General features: G+C 40.6%; 1 protein-coding gene across 2 annotated transcripts in view; it reads right to left on the bottom strand.

The window, feature by feature from the left end:
- The window catches only part of musk (muscle, skeletal, receptor tyrosine kinase), a 177,094-nt gene that overhangs the window by 148,314 nt on the left and 16,161 nt on the right, over window positions 1-12,619 (bottom strand). For both annotated transcript variants that reach the window (XM_073048585.1, XM_073048584.1), the window contains exons 2-3: window positions 12,422-12,548; window positions 3,839-3,990 (exon numbers count right to left, since the gene is read on the bottom strand). In XM_073048585.1, the coding sequence (XP_072904686.1) occupies window positions 3,839-3,990; window positions 12,422-12,548 (279 nt within the window). The remainder of the gene's footprint in view (window positions 1-3,838; window positions 3,991-12,421; window positions 12,549-12,619) is intronic.

Below are 12,619 nucleotides of genomic sequence, written 5' to 3'. Positions count from 1 at the left end.
GGTGTGAAAACTTTGTGACATCTTGAAGTTGTGAAAGGTGTTATAGAAATGCAATTTCTAATTATTTTTTTCATAGTCTATTGATACTTTTGTCTTATTGAAAGTATCAGAAAAAACTCAGCATTTTCAGTATTTATTTCAGATCTTTAGCTTCTGTGCATTTCTTTATATTTTAAAATCTCATTAGGTTATCCTCAGGAAATTACAAATCTATTCTACTCACCTCAAGGCTTTTGAATATTGATTTACCACAATGAAACACAGGATTTGTGAGGACAGTGGGTTGGGGGGAGTGGAAGGGAAAGTTTCTGTGGACAACTAAGATTGATCGCTTTTGAACAAGGAAGGTAAAGGGGTGATTTACTAAAGGCATTGAAATAATACGAGCTGGTGATCATAAATAGGACGAAGCTACTTCAACTGCCAGAACATTGCTCATCAAAGGAGACAAATAATTGAAAAAAGGTTCAGAAAGAAGAAAAGGAGAAATGAGAAGAAAGGTATTGAGCCTTTCAGGTACATCAAAGATCAAATTTCTGAGGAACTCAACAGGTCAGGCAGTATCTGTGGAGGGAAATGGGTAATCAGCATTTTATATTGAGACCCTTCATCTGGACAGATCAGTAGTCTACATATTCATTAGTCTACACATGAAATGTAGCCAATGGGCAAGATGTCAAAAGCTGCTTAATGTAAATGGAGACACAAGAAATTGCAAATGCTGCTTGACATACTAGGTTGCTTCAGCAGTTTGTTTTTATGGTCCAAATTCCAGATTTGAATGTCTCTTGTGTCACCATTTACATCAAACAGCTTTTGACATCTTGGTTCATGTTTTTGCCAGTAAATTCTGGGAGTAACAGAGACCTGCCTACCTTCGGGGTCAAAGCTTATGAATCTCTATTACTCTTACTCCCACTCTCTGAAGAGCTGAAAAAGGTGCATTGCCAATTCAACCATTTTCGTTGACTGAGATCAACTGGCATCCCACAGTTCAGCGAATGGAGCCCATTACTAAGAAATAACCATATATGTAGCACCATAACAGAGCAAAAAAAAACCTCGAGGCACCTGACCAAAATAACTTTCCACTAAGTTTAACAGTGAACCTCTTGAGATTTGGGGCTTAATGTAGAAAAGAGAATAAGTGGCAAAAAGTTACTTATAACTCAAGGGAGCAAATAGCCTATGCCTACTTCTATTTCTTTTTTAAAAAAGCATACTGAGGGTATGTTTTTAGTTGGTTTTTAAAGGTAGAGAGGTGTTGGGTACAGATTCCAGATTAGGAAGACTCAGCCAATGGTGATTGCTTGATTATATCTGATGATGCTTAACAAGGTGCACAGATGACAGTTTGCAAAACCATTCCACTAATGGTTATCTTGTCCATTTCACAACTTTGTGTTCTTACAGCTGAAGCATTAACTCGTTTACCAAGATTGCAAAGGGTTATCACAAAATAATGAGCAACACATCAGGAATTCTAAGACCAAGGCATTTCTTTTCTCACATTTAACTACATTTCAGGAAAGCTTCATATGCCCTGATTCCCTATGTTCTGAATTCTCAAATTTAACTGCCCCAAAAAAATACAGGTGGCAGGAAAATCTGGGAAGGAACATTTCTAGTGCTGCCCTGGGGAATCTTGTTAGCAGTTGAGGTTTGCTCATTGAATATTCACGAGGAAGCACTGTGAGACATGGGAAACCCCAATAAAATTAGAAAGAACCAAAAAAAAAATTAAAAGAAAACATGTCCCAGACAAAGGAAAAAACAACTCACTGAAGAACTCACTTTTCTAAAGTGCAGTGATACTGTGCTCAATGTTGTGATATTATCTTAGCAAATAATTTACCCATCTCACCAGAGTAGTCTATATCCTGACTCCATGAACATTGAAATTTCCATCTTCCAGTGAATTTCTTCCCCTCTGTCCCATTTGTCTCTCCTCCTGATCTACCCAGTACTTCCTAACCTCACCTCACCCTCCATAACCTGGTTCTTTCCCCTTCTTCACACTCTCCAGCTGCCCATCACCCACACACTCCTCCCGTTTGTTCTCCTCTGTTCCAATTTGCCTTCCCCATCTCCCTCATTTGATTCCATGCTCCGCCTTCCCCTCCTCAGATTCCATCATCTTCAGCCCTTGGCCACTTTCACCTGTCACCTCTCAGTTTCTGTCACCATTTCCATTCTTTATCTCCTCCATCACCTACCATCCCCTCCTCTCGATCCACCAATCGCTTGCCACATCTTGCTCCACCCCTTCCCTCCACTTTTTTATACTGGTTCTCTCCCCTTTATCTTTCAGTCCAGATGAAGGCTCTTAACCCAAAATATTGATTAACTATTCCCCTCCATAGATGCTACCTAATAAACTCAATTCCTCCAGCATCTTGTGTGTTTCTCATCTCTCAAATTAAGTGCCATTTAAGCCCAACACAAGGGACAATCTGAAGTGATGTAGAACTGTCGGACCTGCCATGTTTCAGGTGAAATGCTAAACTAAAGACTGGCTGCGACTCTTGGGAAAACCACAAAGATCCCATGGCATTACTTTAAAGAAAAGCAGTAGTTTTCTCCTTGATATCACTGGCCAATACTTGTTCTTCAAGCAAACACTATTAACCAAAGTTCTGGTTATAATCTCATTTATGGAGCTTGTTGTGAGCACATTGTCTCCTACATTGCAACAATGAGCACACTTTCTTGGCATTAAAGCATATCTGATTGATAATGGATGTAACATTATAAAAGTACACGTAAGCCTTTTTGTGAGAGGTGAGTTGGATTTCAAGCAGTTGGTTTAAAAAATCTCCCGCAGATGCTGGAAGTCCTGTTTCCTATCACTTTAATCCTCTGTTCCGGTCATTCTGTGACCTCTCTGTCTTTGACCTGCTATAGTTTCCAGGAATCCCCAATGTAAGTTTAAGAAATGGTACCAGATATTGCCCTTTGGACTTAGTAAAAACAGAAAAATATTGGAAATAATCACAAACATGTGAAAATTTGCAGATGCTAGAAATCCAAAGCAACACACAAAATGCCAGAGGAAAAAGATCAAATGATCTTTCCAAATGCAATGGAAAAGAGTAAACAGTCGAGGTTTCCAGGCCAAGATCCTTCATCAGGAAGAAGTACACGTTTGCAGGTCATAGGTGAAACCAGCCATCCCTTCCCCCCACCTTTTTACTCTGACTTCTCCCTTTACTTTCCAGTCCTGAAGAAGGGTCTCTGCCCGAAACGTTGACTGTTTCCTCTTTTCCACAGATGCTGCCTGGTCTGCTGAGTTCCTCCAGCATCTGGTGTCCGGAAATAATCAGCAGGTCAGGTGGCATCTATGGATATGGTGACCTTAGTCAGAAAAAGTGAAGAATTATTTTAGCTTAAATTTTCACAGAGATTAGGAGAAGGGTGGAGAGAACAGGCCAGGGTTACCAAAGTGATCCCAGTGTTAACTCAGTGGGTACAGGCAGGATTAATAGTAAATCTAACTATTTCAAATAAACGTCAATTTTTCACAGGTACCATCAGTTTCTTTTTCCTGTGTCATTTTATTCAAACTAATGGTTTTAAAATGGTTGTTACCCTCGGAATTTTGTTCTGCACCTGACACAAACATTTGGATGCTCTCTCTCTCTCTCTCTCTCCTCTCTCCCCACCCCCCCCCCCCCCCACAGGTTAATTCTCAAGTTATCCTTTCACTTCTCCATTTCTGAAGGGGAGTTCATTGACCCAGACTCTTAACCCCTTTTTCTCTCTGAGTTCTTCCAGCATCTCTGTTTTTGTTTCTGTTTCACGTAATGTCTCTGTTTAGGTGAGAAAGCATGAGACTCACTCATTTTCACCTGGAGGGCACCACAGCTCTGAGCCGAACTCCCTACGCCGTTGTTAGCAGTGCAGCAGTACACTCCATTATCTGTATCTTCAACGCTGAGGATGGTTAGTATCTGCCCATTCTCTTTTGTACTGTAGCGGATGTCAAAGGGTCTGTGAATTGTGACAAGCATAGTCGAGGAGGGTTAATTTCCATAATCGTTGACATGAACTAAAGCATCTCCAGCTTAAAGCTGATTATTTAAAGAAGCCTACAAATAACATAAAATAGACAAGAGAAAGTTACTCCATTCAGACACGTTGATCAAGAGAAGCATTCTTACTGCATTTTCTCTTTGTGACTGCATGGGTTTCCTCCCACATCCCAAAGAGGGCAGGTTGATCAGTTAAATGGCCACTGTTAATTGTGCATGGTGGGTAGGTGAATGTCCAGAACACACAGGAGCAGAATGAGGTAATTCAACCCATCGAATCTGCTCCATCATTCAATCATAGCTTTATTTTTAAAACCTAATCTTCCATCTTCTCCCTATAACCTCCACACTAATCAAGAACCTATCAATTTCTGTCTTAAATATTCCTAATGACTTGCCCTTCACACCCCCTGTGGCAACAAAATTCCACAACTGGCTGAAGAAATTCCTCCTCATCTCATTTGTAAAGATATGTCCCTTCATAGGCTCTGCCCTCAGATCCTAGAATCTTCCTCTAATGAAAATATCCTCTCTACCCAGGCCTTAGAGTATTCAGTAGGCTTCAATGAGAATTGTCCCACCACCCCCCACCATCCTGATGAACTCTGAGACATTGAAGACTTCTCATATGTTAACCCTTTTATTCCTCAAATCATTCTTATGATCCTCCTCCAGATTGTCACCAGGGAATAGTAGAATCTTGGGAAAATTTATGGAAAAATGCCAGGATAAAAGATGGGATTAATGTAGGATGACTAACCAAGTGGTTGATGTTGGTGCAGACCCAGAGGGCTAAAGGGCTTATTCCATATCATTTTTCTCTACAATTCTATAACTACAATATGATGTTTCACCAGGGAAAGACTCATTTTGCTTTAGTTTTATGTTCAATAGTTCACCTCAGAGCAGAAAAGATTAAATGCAACTTTTTGAGCTAATCAATCCCACTGAAGTGTAAGATGAGAGAAACATTTTCGATTGGTAGACTGAGGTGACTAGATGAGGCTTAATATTATTGGCAAAGACAAAGTAAAGGGAATTGCTATTAAAGGCATCCAATTATGACCTAGAACTCAACATTTCCAAGTCAGATGGTAATGGTTTCTGAAAAAGGAACTAGATATAAACTTGAAGCAAACAAAGAAAGCACAAGGAGAAGCTACAATTCTATTTGAGAGTCAATGGAGATATAATAGATTGAGTTAGCTCCACAATACCTTCTGTGGTCCTACAATTAAACCAAAGCTTGCCTTAAATTAGAATTATAATTTCACCCCTGATATTAAGCTTGAAGAAATTGGCTTTACTTGCTCTGATCTTCCAACCAATGTCTTTTCTTCAACATTTGATTCTGGCAATGAGCATCAACAGCAAGGCTGAATCATTTCCATCTAGGTTCTGCCTACATTGCTGTGTGGATGGTCCACCTGGACTTCCATCTGAGAAGTCAGGCTCGCATCATTTCAGTCACTCCATGTGATAACCAGAGTGACCAAGTGTACTGGATACTTCAAAGTTAATGGGATCAGACAACCTGCTATGTTGCTAAGGACCTATGCTCCAGAACATTCGTAGTTTCACTCATCCTGCTTAGTTATAACATCAGCAAATACCTTGGTATGGGGAAATTGATCAGGTACTTCTTTCCACCTATGCTGTTGTTGTAAGCCTATTGACTCAACTGTTTTTATGAATTAACCATCCAATCTATCTCATCGTGGCCATACACCTTACTATCTATCTACACTGCACTTTGTTTGTAACTGTAACACATTATTCTGCATTCTGACACTGATGTTGTGAAATGACCTGTTTAGATGACCACAAAACTATAAAATCATAAGACATAGGAGCAGAACAAGCCATTCAGCCCAATGAGTCAGCACCGCCATTCCATCATGGCATACACCTGCCTTCTCACCATATCCTTTGATGCCCTGACTGATCAGGAAACTATCAACTTCTGCTTTGAATATAGTGGACTTGGCTTCCACTGCAGAACATTCCACAGATTCACTACTCCCTGGCGAAAAATATTCTTCCTTACCTCTGTTCTAAAAGGTCGCCTCTCAATTTTGAGGTTGTTCCCTCTAGTTCTGGATACCCCTACCACAGGAAACATCCTCTCCACATCCATCTTATCTAGTCCTTTCAACATTCGGTAAGTTTCATTGAGATTCCCCCTGCATTTTTCCAGATTCCAGTGAATACAGTCCCAAAGCTGCCAAACGCTCCTCGTATGTTAACCCCCTCATTTCCGGAATCAACCTCGTGAACCTCTGCAATGACACATCTTTTCTGATATATAAAGCCCAAAACTGTTGACAATATTCCAAGAGCGGCCTGACTAGTGTCTTATAAAGTTTCAACATTTCTCCTTGCTTTCATATTCTATTCCCCTTGAAATACATGCCAAATTTGCATTTGCTTTCTTTACCACAGACTCAACCTGTAAAATAACCTCCTGGGAGTCTTGCACAAGGACTCCTCAGTCACTCCACATCTCTGTGTTTGAACCTTCTCCCCAATTAAATAATACTCCACACTATTGTTCCTTTTACCAAAATGCATTATTGTACATTTCCCAAAATTGTATTCTTCTATCTGCTACCTTTTTTACCCATCCTTCCAATTTGTCTAACTCCTGCTGTGATTGTATTTCTTCCTCAGCACTACCTACCCCTTCACCTATCTTTGTATCATCCACAATCTTTGCCACAAAGCCATTATCAATTCCATTATCCGCACCATTAACAAACAATGTGAAAAGTAGCGGTCCCAATACTGACCCCTGAGGAGCTCCACTTGTCACTGGCAGCCAACCAGAAAAAGCCCCCTTTATTCCCACTCGCTGCCTCCTGCCTGTCAGCCACTCCTCTATCTATGTCAGAGTCTTTCCTGTAACGCCATAGGATTTTATCTCGTTAAGCAGGATATGCAAAGCAGAGTTCTTCCCTGTACCTAACTACATAGGACAATAATAAACAAACACCAAATACCAAAAGTAGGACAAATCCAGTCCAGTCTTTACTGTCCAATTGGTCTCCTGTCAATCATCAGCAAGGTGGTGGTAGTCATCACTGACAGTGCTTAACAAGTGGCAGTTCCTTTCCAACAATCTGCTCACCAATATCCACTTCGGGTTTTCTGTTTGAGATTGCTGCAGATCTTACCTTGCTACCTCAAGATAAGGTCCTAGGCTGGGACATTATTGGCCTGAATTCGGCTGCAACAGCCACATACCTTTATTGTGTGCATTGACCAGATAGGCTGCAGGTCCTGTCAGTAGCAACTTGCTTCCTTTAAAATCTTTCTGCAAATCACAGAAGCTCAACATGTAGCAGGAGACGGCAACCTGCCTGACTGGCATCGCCTCTATTACCTGTGCACAGTGGTTGCAATGCACACCATCTACAGAATGCAGTTACAAACCATGATGTGACTGACAGCACCTCCCAGACCATCGCCATCTATTGCCAAGAAGGGCAAAGGCAGTAGGGGCATGAATCACCAGCAGCAAGTTTTCATCCAAGTCATGCACCAGCCTGACTTGGGAGCATCACTGATTCTAGCTTCTAAAACTCCCTACTAAACAGCACTGTGAAAGCAAACGGCAGAAATGGATTTCCGGGGAAGATTGATATGCACATGAGGGTAAAGAGAAGATGGTGATGAGCAGAGATGAATCGAGGTGGGAGAGGCTCATGTGGATTATAAGCATCAGCTCAAACCATTTGGTCTATATGGCCTATTTCTAATCTGCAAACTCATTTTAATTTCAATTTGTGTCATCTCTTCCTCTTGGCATGTTGTTTGCCCCAGCCACTCTCTGTGGGAGCACATTCGAATTCCCATAGCCCTTTGAGCAACAGGGTTCCTCTTAAATTCCCTTTGGGATGTGTGAGTGCTTGTCCTTTTTTGTTCTAGGTAATCTGACAAGTAGAATTTACTTCCATCCTGCCAAATCTATTTGAATTTTACAGACCCCAAATGAGCTGCGTTCACCCTTCCCTGTTCTAGAACAGGAATTTCATGATGTTGAATCATTAATGATGCTAGAAGTCAAAAGATATAAATAATAACATTCAAAGCACATTTGGATAAGCAGGTGGATAGGAGGTATTTAGGGAGATAAAAGCCAAATGCAGAAAAATGAGATTAGTTTGAAGAGCACCATGTTGGTGTGGATGAGTTGGATTGAGGGGCCTGTTTCTATGCTATATTATTCTATGACTCTATAACCCCCCAAGTCCTTGATCTGTTATTCTTGAAAATCTGTTTTACACCAAATCTGACTTAGAGCTAATGTGCATCCTGTGCGACAGATGGTTTTATTTAGCATGTGACATAATGTGGCCGTTATTTCCACATAAAGGAATCTGTGTTATTTTCTTGTTTTTTTTTCTTGTCAATTGTAAGTAATAATAAACAATAAGGCGCCTCAAAAGGAAAAAACAAAAAAAATTATGGAATAAAAGTCCATTATTGCACAACCTTCTCTGAACATGTACCACAAAATGATTCATGGAGACAGTAGCTTCTTCCTGTAGCTCTTTGCTTGCTTAGTGACATTTATTCTTTCATGGGATGTAGGTATCTGTGACTAGGTCAGGAATTATTGGGCACCCATATAACTGTTCTTGAGGAACCCATAGCTGATCCATTACTTTCCTTCTGTAATCCTTCCTTGCATGATTTGGACCCAATAGATTTGATCATCTCCTTGGCAACTTTGGAAGGTGTGTGAGACTTACAAAGAAATCAAGCAAAAATTTAGGAGGGCTTAAAGGTGTCATGAAATTTCCTTGTCAAGTAGGATTAATCTGATTCTCAAGGCATTTTATGTATATCATATGCATATTTATGTTTTTACAGAGGAAGTGGGTGAGGTCCTTAATGAACACTTTGCACTGGTATTTACCAAGGAGAAGGAAGTGGATAATTGTGAGATTAGAGAGGGGTATTTTGATATTCTACGGCATATTGATATTCAGAAGGAGGGAGTTGTGATTATCTTGAAAGACATTAAGGTGGATAAGTTGAAAGGGCCTGAAGAGATTTCTCCCAGGTTATTGAGGGAAATAAGGAAAGAGTCTCCTGAGGCCTTGACAGATATTAATGTATCCTCTTTACATACGGGCAAAATGCCAGAGGACTGGAGAATACAAGATATTTTCCTTTGTTTAAGAAAAGCAACATGGACAAACCAGGACATTATAAGCTACTGATGGGAAATTATTGGAGAATAATCTTAGGTACATGATTTACTTGAATTTGAAAAGACATGGACATATTAGGGATGTTCAGGATGGCCTTGTACCGTCAAGGTCCTATCTCACAAATTTGACTGAATTTTTGAGGAAGTGCTGAAGATGATTAATAAGGGTAGGATAGTGAATGTTATCTATGTGGACATTAGCAAAGCATTTGACAAGGACCATCATGGTAAACTAATCCAGGGGATTAAGGTTCATGGAATCCATAGTGAATAGTATAAACTAGATCTAAAATTGGTTTTATCATAGGAGACATAGAAGGGTGTTGTCATGACAGGAAGTCTGTGATTAATGGTTCAACAATGATCAGTGATGGGACTTCCATTGTTACGATATGTGTTGGGGAAATAGTGTAGTTGGTGTAGTTAGTACATTTGCAGATGACATGAACAATGTGGAGTTGTGGATGGTGAGAAAGATTATCAAAGGACGCAGCAGGATGTAGATCAACTGGAAATTTGGGCATGGATATTTCAGATGGATTTTAATCCATAAAGTGTGAGATGTTGTACTTCGGGAAGTCAAATGTAAAGGAAAACTATGTATGCAGTAAATGGCAAGAGCTGTAGAAGCATTGATCTGGAGAGATATGTTGGATGCAAGTGCATAGCTCCCTGAAAATGGCCACAAGTGGATAACATGATAGAGAAGATGTGCTTTCCTATATTGGCTGGGGCACTGAGCCCAAAAGTTTGGAAGACATATTGCAATGCATAAAATTTTGGAGTATACTGTGCATTGCTGGTTGTACACAATGGAAAGGAAGGATGTGGTTGCCTTGGAGAGGATGCAGAAGAGGTTCCACAAGGTGTTGCCCGGACAAGATTATATCAATCATCAAGGAAGGTTAAACTTGCTTTTTCTTCTGGACTATCGAGGGTGAGGGCAATCTGATAGAACCTTGTAAATTAAGAAAAGAAAAGGTTTAAAGGTTCAAAGGTTTATTTATTATCAAAGCATGGTACCCTGCAATTTGTCTTCTCCAGATAGCCATGAAACAAAGAAAGAAGATGAAAAACATTTAGAGAGAAACATCAAAGCCACCTCCCTCCCCTGCACAATAAAAGAATGGCATTCCGATCATCAGCCCCCAAACCCCTCTCTTCCTACACAAAATGGAACAGGACCATTGACCCCCCCAAAAAAAAACCCTCCCTCGCACAAAAAACTAACAGAACACAATAGAACATCAACCCCCCCCCAAACACCCTCCCCTCACACAACAAAATGGAAAAGGAACGGGCAATCTAAAGCACAGAAAGTAAAAACCATAAGCCTGAAAAAGTCCAGAGACAATAAACACAACAGTGCAATCCATAAACGCAGAGCCACGATACCATCCTAGCATATCTCCGACATTCATCGATTGAGAGGGACACCACATGAGACAGAGAGGCCTTCCCAGCTGCCACAGTGACCCACACACCGATAGGCCAAATATGAGGGGCAGAGATAGGGTAGAGAGTCTCCCAGGGTGGAAATGTTGAACATTAGAGAACACAGGTTTAAGGAAAGAGGGGGAAACTTTAGAAGAGATTCAGGAGGCAAGATTTTTACACAGAGCTGTTGGCACATGGAGGACACCGCCAGAGAAGGTGGTAGAAACAGACAAGGTAAAATCTTCAAGCATCTTTAGGCAGCTACATGAACAGGTAGGGAACAGAACAAGTACAGGCAATAGGATTAGTTTACTGACAACTGACAACTTCACTAAAGCCAACCCGTTTTCCCACCCCCCTGACCCCTTTTCACCCTTACAATAATTCATACCTTCTCAACGAGTCTGCCTGCATGGTGACTGATGGGACTGGTTTATCCTGAGCACATGCCAGAGGAGCTGTGGAAAATCACAACATCTAGCACTGCTAAGGGCACACAGGGGATGAAAGCCTACAACATCTAAACGATTCTGCAGTAAAAAGCGGGGAAAGAGAAGGCACTTGAAGATGAAGTTAAATATAAAAGAATGAGAACAGAAAGAATTGGAAAAAATGAATGATTCTTTCATGGAGGAATAATGGACAAATGCAAAAATGACAGTAAAAATGCATCCTCCGGTGAGTTGAATCATTTCCTTCCCTCTGGATTTAGAAAGGGAAATTTGACACAAGTTCTGACTCTTGACTGTTATCCAAGAGCCTAATATCTTGTGCATTCTCACCTTACAGGAATGCTACTATGCACCTTTATATTCTTAACTGTGGTTGAAAGGTTTGCCAGCATCCATTCTGTGAGCTGCAGAAGAAAGGCTCCAGCACACGAGTGCCCTTTAGGACAGGAGGGACATTTCCAAGAAGTTCCTAACACTTTTCTGCATATTAATTGTTTGCTTACTTTTCACTTTACTTCTCTACTTCTTGCCTCAGAGGTTACGCTGGGCACCATAGTCAGCATAGGTTCGTTGGGCCAAAAGGCCTGCATCCATGCTATACTGTCCTAAGACTATAATTGCAACCCTGCAATTTTCCCTTTTCATGTTGAATACAGGAGGAAGAATAGAAATGGTCAGTAAAAGAGCTCCTGTAACTTTAAAATATTATCATATCCTTATTTTTGCTATCCAAAATTTATATTTTGAGGAGATTTGAGTTGAAAAACTCCTATTCTTGGCAATTTAGAAGATTGACAGGTAATTGCCTTAAAACAAATAAGATTTTTAGAACTGCATGTGCCAAGTGACCAGTTCTTGGCTGTAGAGTGTAGAGCTAGAGACATGATATCTGTGTTGGTTATTTAAGACTAAGATAAGCAGAATGTTTATAAATCCCTGGAATTCCAGGCTGTGCTGATGCTCATGTGTTAAGTATATCCACATTTTGGAATTCTGAACATAAAGGAGGCTAAATAACATGGGGATAGGGAGGAGGTATACGAGAAGAAGGTCAAAGATCACTTGATCTTTTTGAATAGCAGAGCAGGCCAAGAAACTGTGAGGCTTATTTCAGCTCCTATTTCTCAATGGTAGCATTTTCAGGATACCCCTGGGCTGCAACCCAATCTCAAGGAAAACAAGAATTGTATAGGCCAGAGTCTGACTCTCATGCAGCTTTGTTCTTCTGTTATCCAGTGAGTTAAGCCAAATCCTGCTCCTTTCAGTCATAAGAGTGATCTCACCTTATGGGAATATTATTACGAGTCCAAGTTATCTCGGCTGCTGGATATGAATCCACTGCACACAGGAAAGAGGCTTCTTCCTCAACCAACGCATCCACGGTCTCCAAAGGACTGCTGATCTGTGGAGCTGGGAGATCAGAAACATTTTTAGCAGTTACAGTTCAACTCATCTGGCAGCAAATCTGAAATTTTTATTAC

Source organism: Hemitrygon akajei, chromosome 6 (assembly GCF_048418815.1).
Source record: "Hemitrygon akajei chromosome 6, sHemAka1.3, whole genome shotgun sequence".
In the NCBI taxonomy this organism is placed as follows: Eukaryota; Metazoa; Chordata; class Chondrichthyes; order Myliobatiformes; family Dasyatidae; genus Hemitrygon; species Hemitrygon akajei.
This window is presented reverse-complemented; position numbering and strand designations above follow the sequence as displayed.